Source organism: Pseudophryne corroboree, chromosome 1, assembly GCF_028390025.1.
Source record: "Pseudophryne corroboree isolate aPseCor3 chromosome 1, aPseCor3.hap2, whole genome shotgun sequence".
NCBI classification, from domain to species: Eukaryota; Metazoa; Chordata; class Amphibia; order Anura; family Myobatrachidae; genus Pseudophryne; species Pseudophryne corroboree.
In genome coordinates this window covers 453,532,167-453,546,354 of record NC_086444.1, presented here as the reverse complement: position 1 = coordinate 453,546,354, position 14,188 = coordinate 453,532,167, and the positions used below count along the sequence as shown (strand labels likewise).

At 49.0% G+C, this 14,188-nt stretch overlaps 1 protein-coding gene across 4 annotated transcripts in view; it reads right to left on the bottom strand.

Moving 5' to 3' along the window:
- DCAF11 (DDB1 and CUL4 associated factor 11) overlaps positions 1–14,188 on the bottom strand; it is a 143,217-nt gene that overhangs the window by 76,455 nt on the left and 52,574 nt on the right. For all 4 annotated transcript variants that reach the window (XM_063913636.1, XM_063913634.1, XM_063913637.1 and 1 more), the window contains 2 exons: positions 2,947–3,002; positions 2,705–2,805 (listed from right to left, as the gene is read on the bottom strand). In XM_063913636.1, the coding sequence (XP_063769706.1) occupies positions 2,705–2,805; positions 2,947–3,002 (157 nt within the window). The remainder of the gene's footprint in view (positions 1–2,704; positions 2,806–2,946; positions 3,003–14,188) is intronic.

Below are 14,188 nucleotides of genomic sequence, written 5' to 3'. Positions count from 1 at the left end.
GGGGAGACAGAGGGAGAGTTTGCCAGCACACACCAGAGCGCTATATATATACAGGGATAACCTTATATAAGTGTTTTTCCCCTTATAGCTGCTGTATCTTTAATACTGCGCGTAATTAGTGCCCCCCCTCTCTTTTTTAACCCTTTCTGTAGTGTAGTGACTGCAGGGGAGAGCCAGGGAGCTTCCCTCCAACGGAGCTGTGAGGGAAAATGGCGCCAGTGTGCTGAGGAGATAGGCTCCGCCACCTTATCGGCGGCCTTATCTCCCGTTTTTCGATGTATTCTGGCAGGGGTTAAATGCATCCATATAGCCCAGGAGCTATATGTGATGCATTTTTTGCCATCCAAGGTGTTTTTATTGCGTCTCAGGGCGCCCCCCCCCAGCGCCCTGCACCCTCAGTGACCGGAGTGTGAAGTGTGCTGAGAGCAATGGCGCACAGCTGCAGTGCTGTGCGCTACCTTGTTGAAGACAGGACGTCTTCTGCCGCCGATTTTCCGGACCTCTTCTGTCTTCTGGCTCTGTAAGGGGGCCGGCGGCGCGGCTCTGGGACCCATCCATGGCTGGGCCTGTGATCGTCCCTCTGGAGCTAATGTCCAGTAGCCTAAGAAGCCCAATCCACTCTGCACGCAGGTGAGTTCGCTTCTTCTCCCCTTAGTCCCTCGATGCAGTGAGCCTGTTGCCAGCAGGTCTCACTGAAAATAAAAAACCTAAAACTAAACTTTTCACTAAGCAGCTCAGGAGAGCCACCTAGTGTGCACCCTTCTCGTTCGGGCACAAAAATCTAACTGAGGCTTGGAGGAGGGTCATAGGGGGAGGAGCCAGTGCACACCAGGTAGTTCTAAAGCTTTACTTTTGTGCCCAGTCTCCTGCGGAGCCGCTATTCCCCATGGTCCTTACGGAGTCCCCAGCATCCACTTAGGACGTTAGAGAAAAAGCTGTAGTGAAATAATGCATGTACTCAGTCACAGTCCTGCACACAGGCCTGGTACTGGTGGGAAGCTGGATGTAGAGGTGGAATACATATGAAATGCCGGCTGTCGGTATGCCAGCAGTCACATGACCAACCGCGGCATCCCCACAGTGATGACCCCGACATCGGAGGGGGAAAGTATTTCTATCCACCCCCACCCTTACCCTCGGGAGGTGGCAGCTAAGGCTAACGCCCCCCCCCCCCCCCCCCCTAGTGTCTAACCCTAACCCCCCAAAGTGCCTAGAACTAACACCCCCCTCATCCTGTCCCTAACTTTCGGGATGTCGGCTGTCTGTCATAAGGCGCCGGTCTCCTGGGTGGTGTCGGGATTCCGGCGTTGGTCACATCTGTGATGAGGTGTGTGCAGGTCACTCTGTCCAGTGGTTCTGATGCACATTGTACACGGTGGGCACTACAGTCTTGATCCAGCCAGTAGGAAAGTGCTAATATTATCCTAGCGCTCTCTAATGTAACCAGCCCAGGTAATGTAACCAGCTCAGGATAATCAGTGCGGGTAGATACCCAGTCTACGACTTAAGCGCCGATGTCCGATACATAAAGCTCCATCCAGGCTCACAAGAAGCCTGTCTTACAGAGCTCAGCCTGGCACAGCGGAGCAGGGATGGTGCCTCTCCAACCTGATGCCATCCTGCATTGCCTACCCCGCTTACCACATTGCGCAAGCCCTGCGTACAAAAGTTAGTAAATTACAGGAACAGCTAAAGGGGTTTTGTGCCAATATTTATTTTTATATAGGGAGTGTGGGACATTTCTGAAAACAACAAAGAAGAACCATATAATGACGGTCTATGCATATATTTACAGCAATATTTCAGCTGTTGTCCTCTGCACTTTCCACCTGTCCTGCCGAAGAGTTACTGGGCTTACTATTCATGAATTCCTACATGGCTACCCGACAGTAACGACAAATCACCTGCGTCATGTTCCTGCACTGATCATGGTGGTAGCAGTTTGAATACAAGGACAACCTACAAGTAATTCGGTCTGGCTGGTAAGAGAATGAGAAAAGATCAGCTAAAACTGCTAAAGATAGTCTTTAAGAAGTAAGAGTAGTTATGGAATGTTATATATAAAAGCCACACACTTTACACATAAAAATATATCATGGGTGAGTGGAGTGCACCAGTCTACTTCGGGTCGATTTAACATTATTAACCACTTGCCTGGCATGGTCGCATCAGATGAGACCATGTCTGCAAGTGCTTTATCTGACCTGGTCGCACAGCATCATTAACAATCCCCTTCCTCATCTGAACGTGTACAGACGACGGAGGGCCTCGTTAATGACAGCCATGCTGCCATCATTCCCCTCGCCATCGCTGCCTGTCCCGGCCGCATCGGCAAGTGTGCATGAACTTGCCGATGCCGGCCCCTCCGCCGGGTCCATGCCGCCGCCAATATCGGCATTGGCGGGGATCGGGTAGTGTGTATGGGGCTTAATGCATATCGGCCAACACAATGATGATCTATCATCTGGATACATGACAATTCATGACAGATACCCATATGCCAGTTGTAGTGGGTAGGCTGTATCTGCATGACTATTGTTTTGCCCTCTAAGAAACAGCCTGCGCTCTCCATAGACTATATGTGGAGAAGAATTATTTGCAGCAATATGAAATACTGAAGGGGTAAAAGACAGCATTCATTGGCAGATGATCACACATTTGAGAATAGATACATTTATTAATAGAGAAGAAAACCCGGGCTAACCCTGGCAGGCAGACATGAAGGTGGATCCATCTGGTGAATACACTCCACAGAAAGCCTTCTGAGAGTATGAATCTGTGGCAAACACATGGTTTGGCAGAAAGCTGCAACATAACAAACACAAAATATTAGTCATCACCCCCAAGTCTTTTTGAAACACAAAAAAATCATGGCCATTTACTGTATTCTAAGAGGACGCAATACCTATTATACAAACTATGTAATAGTGATTTAATAATACTCACTGAGATGTCACACGGCAGCGTTCTCCATGGGAGAAACCGCACCCTCCTCGCTCTCTCTGTATCCAACAAAATCAATGAGAGAGAGAGCAACAGTCAAAAATCAAGAATGAAAACTAAGTACTATGCTGGGAAGTCAATTAGATGTGAAGGGGCGAATCAGCCGTTGATGCGGTGTGTCAACGCTTGCAACGGCAGCCCGATCCGCTGCCTTCGCCTGGCTGGCCAAATTCCGGATTCGCCTAAAAAAGTTTGCTGCCTATGGGGCAGTGAGTACTTTTTAGCGCGATCCCCGCACTGTAAAGTGCAGCATTGTTGGGCGGATTCGCCAGGCGAATCCTCCCGAAACTTAAACTGAATTCCCCCCTGTATGTTCTTCTACTGTTAACTTAATAATGGGACATATGCTCAGATGTTGAGGTATATTTACTAAAGTGCGGGTTTACAGAAGTGAAGAAGTTGCCCATAGCAAGCAATCAGATTGTATATATCATTTATCTAGCACCTTCTAGAACAGGGGTGGGGAATCTCCGGTCTGTGGACCTTTTACGGCCCAGAAAAGCATTTGGTCTGGCCCGGGGGCCCCGCCAGGGCAGCCACAGAGTGCAAAGCTATCCGCCACATGCAACTTTATTTGAGATGTAGTTTTCTCACACTGCACTGTATACAGAGTACAGTGTGAGAAAACAACATCTTCTATGATGCAGTGCACGGCAGACTGCTCCGGGCAGTGATGTTAGACAGCTTTGGAGAGAGATCTCAGTGGGGTCTGCTCTGCTGGCTGCGGGTGGGAGAAACAGCTGCACTGCGGTGTGGAGTGGACCTAGGGGCTGGACCAGTGGTGTGCACTGCAGGAATCTGGATGGGACCTGTCCTGCAGTGGTGGTGGTATGTATATTTGGAGCATTATTGTAACTGGCACTATACTGGGGCATTATGTGTAACTGGCACTACTGCGGACTTTATGTGTAACTGGCACTATACTGGGGAATTGTGTATCTGGCACTACTGGAAACATGTGTAACAGGTACTACTGTGGGCATTGCTGGGGGCAGTATGTGTAAGCAGTTATTACTGTGGGCATTATGTGTAAGGAGCATCAATGTGGGCATTATGTGTAAGGCCACGCCTACTTTCCTAGGAGAACGCTGCACATTGGGGGGGGAGTTGCACTTTAAAAATGGCCCGCGAGTGATGTAGAAAAAAATCCAAATGGCCCTTGGCAGAAGAAAAGCTCCTCACTCCTATTCTAGAAGATGATAGCTATAATCTGAAACACTGGGTCATGTCCATATATGAAGCGATAATGATAGCAAAAGTGTTTGAAATGTCATAACTTTATTTAAAAAGGACAACAATGTCGTGGAACAAACCTATTTCATGAATGTGTTTTGATGTGGCTGTATCTTAATAGAGAGTATTGAATTTGTACACTGGCTTGTTGATCAAGATTCCTCTTGCAAAAAATAAGAATTTACTTACCGATAATTCTATTTCTCGGAGTCCGTAGTGGATGCTGGGGTTCCTGAAAGGACCATGGGGAATAGCGGCTCCGCAGGAGACAGGGCACAAAAAAGTAAAGCTTTACTAGGTCAGGTGGTGTGCACTGGCTCCTCCCCCTATGACCCTCCTCCAGACTCCAGTCAGGTACTGTGCCCGGACGAGCATACACAATAAGGGAGGCATTTTGAATCCCGGGTAAGACTCATACCAGCCACACCAATCACACCGTACAACTTGTGATCTAAACCCAGTTAACAGTATGACAACAGAAAGGGCCTCTTAAAGATGGCTCCTTAACAATAACCCGAATTAGTTAACAATAACTATGTACAAGTATTGCAGATAATCCGCACTTGGGATGGGCGCCCAGCATCCACTACGGACTCCGAGAAATAGAATTATCGGTAAGTAAATTCTTATTTTCTCTATCGTCCTAAGTGGATGCTGGGGTTCCTGAAAGGACCATGGGGATTATACCAAAGCTCCCAAACGGGCGGGAGAGTGCGGATGACTCTGCAGCACCGAATGAGAGAACTCCAGGTCCTCCTTTGCCAGGGTATCAAATTTGTAAAATTTTACAAACGTGTTCTCCCCCGACCACGTAGCTGCTCGGCAGAGTTGTAATGCCGAGACCCCTCGGGCAGCCGCCCAAGATGAGCCCACCTTCCTTGTGGAGTGGGCTTTTACAGTTTTAGGCTGTGGCAGGCCTGCCACAGAATGTGCAAGTTGAATTGTGTTACAAATCCAACGAGCAATCGACTGCTTAGAAGCAGGTGCGCCCAACTTGTTGGGTGCATACAATATAAACAGCGAGTCAGATTTTCTGACTCCAGCCGTCCTTGCAATGTATATTTTTAAGGCTCTGACAACGTCCAACAACTTGGAGTCCTCCAAGTCGCTAGTGGCCGCAGGCACCACAATAGGTTGGTTCAGATGAAATGCTGATACCACTTTAGGGAGAAAATGCGGACGAGTCCGCAGTTCTGCCCTATCCGAATGGAAGATTAGATAAGGACTTTTATAAGATAAAGCCGCCAATTCAGATACTCTCCTGGCAGAGGCCAGGGCTAGTAACCTAGTCACTTTCAATGTGAGATATTTCAAATCCACCTTTTTCAATGGTTCAAACCAATGGGATTTGAGGAAATCTAAAACTACATTTAGATCCCACGGTGCCACCGGAGGCACCACAGGAGGCTGTATATGCAGTACTCCCTTGACAAAAGTCTGGACCTCAGGGACAGAGGCCAATTCTTTTTGGAAGAATATTGACAGGGCCGAAATTTGAACCTTAATGGATCCCAATTTGAGACCCATAGATAATCCTGATTGCAGGAAATGTAGGAAACGACCCAGTTGGAATTCCTCCGTCGGAACCCTCCGATCCTCGCACCACGCTACATATTTTCGCCAAATGCGGTGATAATGTTTCACGGTGACTTCCTTCCGTGCCTTAATCAAGGTAGGAATGACTTCTTCTGGAATGCCTTTCCCTTTTAGGATCTGGCGTTCAACCGCCATGCCGTCAAACGCAGCCGCGGTAAGTCTTGAAAAAGACAGGGACCCTGCTGTAGCAGGTCCCTTCTCAGAGGTAGAGGCCACGGTTCGTCCGTGAGCATCTCTTGAAGTTCCGGATACCAAGTCCTTCTCGGCCAATCCGGAACCACTAGTATTGTTCTTACTCTTCTTTGCCGTATGATCTTCAATACCTTTGGTATGAGCGGCAGAGGAGGAAACACATACACTGACTGGTACACCCAAGGAGTTACCAGTGCGTCCACAGCTATTGCCTGTGGATCTCTTGACCTGGCGCAATATTTGTCCAGTTTCTTGTTGAGGCGAGACGCCATCATGTCTACAATTGGTCTTTCCCAACGGTCTATTAACATGTTGAAGACTTCTGGATGTAGACCCCACTCTCCCGGATGAAGATCGTGTCTGCTGAGGAAGTCTGCTTCCCAGTTGTCCACGCCCGGGATGAACACTGCTGACAGTGCTATCACGTGATTCTCCGCCCAGCGAAGAATCTTGGCAGCTTCTGCCATTGCACTCCTGCTTCTTGTGCCGCCCTGCCTGTTTACATGGGCGACCGCCGTGATGTTGTCCGACTGAATCAACACCGGCTTTCCTTGCAGGAGAAGTTCCGCCTGGCTTAGAGCATTGTAGATTGCTCTTAGTTCCAGAATGTTTATGTGAAGAGACTTTTCCAGACTCGTCCATACTCCCTGGAAGTTTCTTCCTTGTGTGACTGCTCCCCAGCCTCTCAGGCTGGCGTCCGTGGTCACCAGGATCCAATCCTGAATGCCGAATCTGCGGCCTTCTAATAGGTGAGCCTTCTGCAACCACCACAGAAGTGACACCCTTGTCTTTGGTGACAGGGTTATTCGCAGGTGCATCTGCAGATGCGACCCTGACCATTTGCTTTTCCTGGTTTTAGGAGGTTCCTGACCAGATCGGATAACTCCTTGGCTTTTTCCTCTGGAAGGAAAACCTTTTTCTGAACCGTGTCCAGAATCATTCCTAGGAACAGCAGACGAGTTGTCGGGATTAAATGGGATTTTGGAATATTCAGAATCCACCCGTGTTGTCTTAGCACCTCTTGAGATAGTGCTAAAGCTGTCTCCAGCTGTTCTCTGGACCTTGCCCTTATTAGGAGATCGTCCAAGTATGGGATAACTAATACGCCTTTTCTTCGAAGAAGAATCATCATCTCGGCCATTACCTTGGTAAAGACCCGAGGCGCCGTGGACAATCCGAACGGCAGCGTCTGAAACTGATAGTGACAGTTTTGAACAATGAACCTGAGGTACCCCTGGTGTGCGGGGTAAATCGGAACGTGTAGATACGCATCCTTGATGTCCAAGGATACCATAAAGTCCCCTTCTTCCAGGTTCGCTATCACTGCTCTGAGTGACTCCATCTTGAACTTGAACTTTTTTATGTAGAGGTTCAAGGACTTCAGATTTAGAATAGGCCTTACCGAGCCATCCGGCTTCGGTACCACAAATAGAGTGGAATAATACCCCTTTCCTTGTTGTAATAGGGGTACTTTGACTATCACCTGCTGAGCGTACAGCTTGTGAATGGCTTCCAACACCCTCTCCCTTTCGGAAGAGACGGTTGGTAAGGCAGACTTCAGGAAACGATGAGGAGGATCCGTCTCTAATTCCAACCTGTACCCCTGAGATATTATCTGCAGGATCCAGGGGTCTACCTGCGAGTGAGCCCACTGCGCGCTGTAATTTTTGAGACGGCCCCCCACTGTCCCCGAGTCCGCTTGAGAGGCCCCAGCGTCATGCTGAGGTTTTTGCAGGAGCCGGGGAGGGCTTCTGTTCCTGGGAAGGAGCTGCCTGTTGGTGTCTCTTCCCTCTTCCTCTGCCTCGTGGCAGGTACGACAAGCCCTTTGCTCTCTTATTTTTGTAGGAGCGAAAAGGCTGCGGTTGAAAGGTCGGTGCCTTTCTCTGTTGGGGAGTGACTTGAGGTAAAAAAGTGGATTTCCCGGCAGTAGCCGTGGCCACCAAGTCTGATAGACCAACTCCAAATAACTCCTCCCCTTTATACGGCAAAACCTCCATGTGACGTTTTGAATCCGCATCGCCTGTCCACTGTCGTGTCCATAAGGCTCTTCTGGCTGAAATGGACATAGCACTCACCCGAGATGCCAGTGTGCAAATATCCCTCTGTGCATCACGCATATAGATAAATGCATCCTTTATTTGTTCTAACGACAGTAAAACATTGTCCCTATCTAGGGTATCAATATTTTCAATCAGGGATTCTGACCAAACTACTCCAGCACTGCACATCCAGGCAGTTGCTATAGCTGGTCGTAGTATAACACCTGCATGTGTGTATATATTCTTTTGAATAACTTCCATCTTTCTATCTGATGGATCCTTAAGTGCGGCCGTCTCAGGAGAGGGTAACGCCACTTGTTTGGATAAGCGTGTGAGCGCCTTGTCCACCTTAGGGGGTGTTTCCCAGCGCGCCCTAACCTCTGGCGGGAAAGGGTATAATGCCAATAACTTTTTTGAAATTATCAACTTTTTATCAGGAGCAACCCACGCTTCATCACACACGTCATTTAATTCTTCTGATTCAGGAAAAACTGTTTGTAGTTTTTTCACACCATACATAATACCCTGTTTTACGGTATCTGTAGTATCAGCTAAATGTAACGTCTCCTTCATTGCCAAAATCATATAACGTGTGGCCCTACTGGAAAATACGTTTGAATTTCTACCGTCGTCACTGGAATCAGTGCCCGTGTCTGGGTCTGTGTCGACCGACTGAGGCAAAGGGCGTTTTACAGCCCCTGACGGTGTTTGAGGCGCCTGGACAGGCATTAATTGATTGTCCGGCCGCCTCATGTCCTCAACTGACTGTTTAAGGGAAGATAAACCATCACGTAATTCCACAAATAAAGGCATCCATTCTGGTGTCGACCCCCTGGGGGGTGACATCTGCATATTTGGCAATTGCTCCGCCTCCACACCAATATCGTCCTCATACATGTCGACACCACGTACCGACACACACCGCAAACTCACAGGGAATGCTCTAATGAAGACAGGACCCACTAGCCCTTTTGGGGAGACAGAGGGAGAGTCTGCCAGCACACACCACAAAGCGCTATATATACAAGGGATATCCTTATATTAAGTGCTCCCTTATAGCTGCTTTAATATATATATATATAGCCATTAATGTGCCCCCCCTCTCTGTTTTACCCTGTTTCTGTAGTGCAGTGCAGGGGAGAGACCTGGGAGCCGTTCTGACCAGCGGAGCTGTGACAGAAAATGGCGCCGTGTGCTGAGGAGATAGGCCCCGCCCCTTTTTCGGCGGGTTCTTCTCCCGCTATTTTTCCAGTCAGGCAGGGGTTAAATATCTCCATATAGCCCCTATGGGCTATATGTGAGGTATTTTTAGCCTTGTATAAGGTTTATATTTGCCTCTCAGAGCGCCCCCCCCCAGCGCTCTGCACCCTCAGTGACTGCCCAGTGAAGTGTGCTGAGAGGAAAATGGCGCACAGCTGCAGTGCTGTGCGCTACCTTATGAAGACTGAGGAGTCTTCAGCCGCCGGTTTCCGGACCTCTTCACGCTTCAGCATCTGCAAGGGGGTCGGCGGCGCGGCTCCGGGACCGGACTCCACGGCTGGGCCTGTGTTCGATCCCTCTGGAGCTAATGGTGTCCAGTAGCCAAGCAGCAAATCCACTCTGCATGCAGGTGAGTTTACTACTTTCCCCCTAAGTCCCACGTTGCAGTGATCCTGTTGCCAGCAGGACTCACTGTAAAGAAAAAAACCTAAACTAAACTTTCTCTAAGCAGCTCTTTAGGAGAGCCACCTAGATTGCACCCTTCTCGTTCGGGCACAAAATCTAACTGGAGTCTGGAGGAGGGTCATAGGGGGAGGAGCCAGTGCACACCACCTGACCTAGTAAAGCTTTACTTTTTTGTGCCCTGTCTCCTGCGGAGCCGCTATTCCCCATGGTCCTTTCAGGAACCCCAGCATCCACTTAGGACGATAGAGAAATTAATTTCTATCCTAAAATACCATTTGACCATTGTATTAACAGGTAAATGTAAAACATCCATAGAAGGCATTTTGCATTTTAAAAATATACATACATTCTCTATAGTAGAGTACATACAATATAATTTATGTGAAAAATTGAATTTTGGTTACCTACCGGTAAATCCTTTTCTCGTAGTCCGTAAAGGATGCTGGGTTCCACATTAGTACCATGGGGTATAGACGGTTCCACCAGGAGCCACTGGCACTTTAAGAGTTTGAGAGTGTGGGCTGGCTCTTCCCTCTATGCCCCTCCTACCAGACTCGGTCTAGAAACTGTGCCCGAGGAGACGGACATCTTTGACAGAAGGATTTAACACAGATAGTGGCGAGATTCATACCAGCTCACACATACAAGGCACATCAAGGTAACTTAGCTTGAACACTCAGCAACCGCTGAAATATTACTTACCAAGTAACAATGCAGTACTCCACTAAAACGAAGTTGTACAGAGCCAAATAACGATAGCAGGAAAACGAAGCGCCGGGCGGGCGCCCAGCATCCTCTACGGACTACAAGAAAAGAATTTATCGGTAGGTAACCAAAATCCTATTTTCTCTTACGTCCTAGAGGATGCTGGGGTCCACATTAGTACCACGGGGATGTACCAAAGCTCCCAGAATGGGAAGGAGAGCGCGGAGGCTCCTGCAGAACTGACTGACTGTACTTCAGATCATCAGAGGCCAAAGTATCGAACTTGTAGAACTTTGCAAACGTGTTCGACCCAGACCAAGTTGCAGCTCGGCAAAGTTGTAAAGCAGACACCCCCCCAGGAAGACCCCACCTTACGAGTAGAGTGGGCCTTGACAGTCGTAGGACACGGCAATCCTGCCATAGAATACGCATGCTGGATAGTGAACCTGATCCAGCGAGAGATCGTCTGCTTAGAAGCAGGACACCCAATTTTCTTGGGATCATACAGGACAAACAGAGAGTACGATTTACTGTAACGAGCAGTCCTCTTCACACAGATTTTCAGAGCCCTTACAACATCCAAGGACTTTGATGAAATTGAGGAGACAGTAGCCACTGGCACCACAATAGGTTGGTTGATATGAAATGCCGACACAACCTTCGGAAGAAACTGCTGACGTGTCTGGAGCTCAGATCTATCTTCGTGGAATATCAAGTATGGGCTTTTACAGGACAAAGCCCCCAACTCCGACACACGTCTAGCAGAAGCTAAGGCCAACAACGTGACAGCCTTCCATGTAATAAATTTGACCTCAACCTCCTGTAGAGGCTCGAACCAGTCCGATTGGAGGAACTGCAACACCACGTTAAGGTCCCAAGGCGCCGTAGGCAGTACAAAGAGAGGTTGGATGTGCAGAACTCCCTTCAAAAAGGTCTGAACCTCAGGGAGGGCAGCCAACTGTTTCTGGAAGAAAATGGATAGGGCCGAAATCTGAACCTTCACAGATCCCAACCTCAGGCCCATATCCACACCTGCTTGTAGGAAGAGGAGAAACCGTCTAAGTTGAAACTCCACCGCAGGAAATGTCTTGGACTCACACCAAGATACATATTTTTTCCAAATTCTATAGTAATGTTTAGACGTTACTCCTTTCTTAGCCTGTATCAAGGTAGTAATAACCTTGTTCGTAATGCCCTTTCGAGCTAGTATCAGGCGTTCAACCTCCATGCCGTCAAACGTAGGCGCGGTAAGTCTTGATAGGCGAACGGCCCCTGCTGCAGCAGGTCTTCCCGAAGAGGAAGAGGCCTCGGCTCTTCTTGCAGTAGATCCAGAAGATCCGCGTACCAAGCCCTTCTTGGCCAGTCTGGAGCAATGAGGATCGCTTGAACCCTTGTTCTCCTTATGAGCTTTAGAACTCTTGGGATGAGTGGAAGTGGAGGAAATACGTAAACCGACTGGAACACCCACGGAGTCACTAGGGCGTCCACCGCCACTGCTTGCGGGTTCCTCGACCTGGAACAATACCGCCAAAGCTTCTTGTTGAGATGAGAGGCCATCATGTCGATTTGGGGTATGCCCCAAAGATCTGTTATCTCCTTGAACACCTCCAGATGGAGACCCCACTCCCCTGGATGGAGATCGTGTCTGCTGAGGAAGTCCGCGTCCCAGTTGTCTACTCCCGGAATGAAGATTGCTGACAGCGCCAACGCTTGTTTTTCTGCTCAGAGGATGATTCTTGTTACCTCTGACATTGCAGCTCCGCTCTTCGTTCCGCCCTGTCGGTTTATGTAAGACACCGTTGTCACATTGTCCGACTGCACTTGAACGGCCCGATTTCTCAGAAGATGGGCCGCTTGAAGTTCCAGAATGTTTATCGGCAGGCCGGCTTCCAGATTTGACCACCTTCCTTGGAAGGTTTTCCCTTGGGTGACTGCGCCCCAGCCCCGGAGACTTGCATCCGTGGTTAGAAAGATCCAGTCCTGAATCCCGAACCTGCGGCCCTCCAGAAGGTGAGGCAGTTACAGCCACCAGAGGAGTGAAATCCTGGCCTTTGGTGACAGACGTATTCTCTGGTGTATGTGCAGATGGGATCCCGACCACTTGTCCAGGAGATCCAGTTGGAATGACCGAGCGTGAAAACTCCCTGACTGTAGGGCCTCGTAAGAGGCCACCATCTTTCCCAGAAGGCGAATGCACTGATGAACAGACACCGGGGTTGGCTTCAGGACATCCCGGACCATTGTTTGTATCACCAACGCTTTTTCCTCTGGAAGAAACACCCTCTGCACTTCCGTGTCGAGGATCATTCCCAGAAAGGACAACCTCCTGGTTGTTTTCAAATGTGATTTTGGAAGATTCAGGATCCAGCCAAGTTCCCTGAGAAGCTGGGTCGTGAGAGCTATGGCCTGTAATAGCTTCTCCTTGGACGATGCTTTTATCAGCAGATCGTCCAGATATGGAATTATGTTCACCCCGTCTGCGGAGGAGAATCATCATTTCCGCCATCACCTTGGTGAATACCCTCGGTGCAGTGGAGAGGCCGAATGGCAGGGCCTGGAACTGAAAATGACAGTCCAACAGTGCGAATCGAAGATAAGCTTGATGCGGCAGCCAAATCAGAATGTGGAGGTACGCATCCTTGATATCCAGGGATTCCCCCTCTTCCAGACCTGATATCACAGCCCTCAGAGACTCCATTTTGAACTTGAACTCCCTCAGAAAGGGGTTTAGTGATTTTAAGTTCAGAATGGGCCTTATCGAACCATCCGGTTTCGGTACCACGAAAAGGTTCGAATAGTAACCTTTGTTTTGCATATGAGGTGGTACTGGCACAACCTGTGCCTCCACCAACTTCTGGACAGCTTCTTGCAGGACAGTCCTGTCCGCCAGCAGAGCTGGCAAGCCTGATTTAAAAAATCGGTGAGGAGAGAGATTTTGAAATTCTAGCCTGTACCCCTGAGACACAATATCTTGCACCCAGGGGTCCAGGCCAGATGACACCCAGACGTGACTAAAATGCCTGAGTCTCGCTCCCACCGGCCCCACCTCCGGGGCGTGCAGTCCACCGTCATGCGGAGGACTTTGGTGTACCTGAAGCAGGTTTCTATTCCTGGGAACCTGCAGCCACAGGTTTCTTGGACTTGGGACGAACTCCCCGAGAGAAGGTGTTGGACGGCTTGGCCTTTCTGGGCTTGGGAAACCGAAAGGGCTGTGATGTAGCTGAAGAAAAGGGTTTCTTCGGAGCAGGTGTAGCTGAGGGAAGAAAGGATGACTTACCAGCCGTAGAGATCCACGCATCTAACGCTTTCCCAAAGAGAGCCTGACCTGTGTAGGGTAGGGTAGGGTCCCCACACTTCTGCATTGGCAGACCACTGGCGCAACCACAGTCCTCGACGAGCTGATACAGACATGGAAGAAATTCCAGCAGCCATGGAACCCAGGTGTTTCATGGATTCCACCAGAAATCCTGCCGAATCCTGAATGTTATGTAAAAACAATTCAACATAACATTTCTCCATAGTATCCAAGTCCTCAAGTAACGTGCCTGACCACTTTACTATAGCTTTAACAATCCAAGCATTGGCAATAGTGGGATGTAGTATTGCCCCAGAAGCTGTGTACATGGATTTGAGCGTATTATCAATTTTACGATCAGCCGGCTCTTTCAAGGAGGTAGATCCTGGAACAGGTAAAACCACCTTTTTTGAGAATCTGGATACTGACGCGTCAACAATAGGCGGGTTTTCCCATTTTT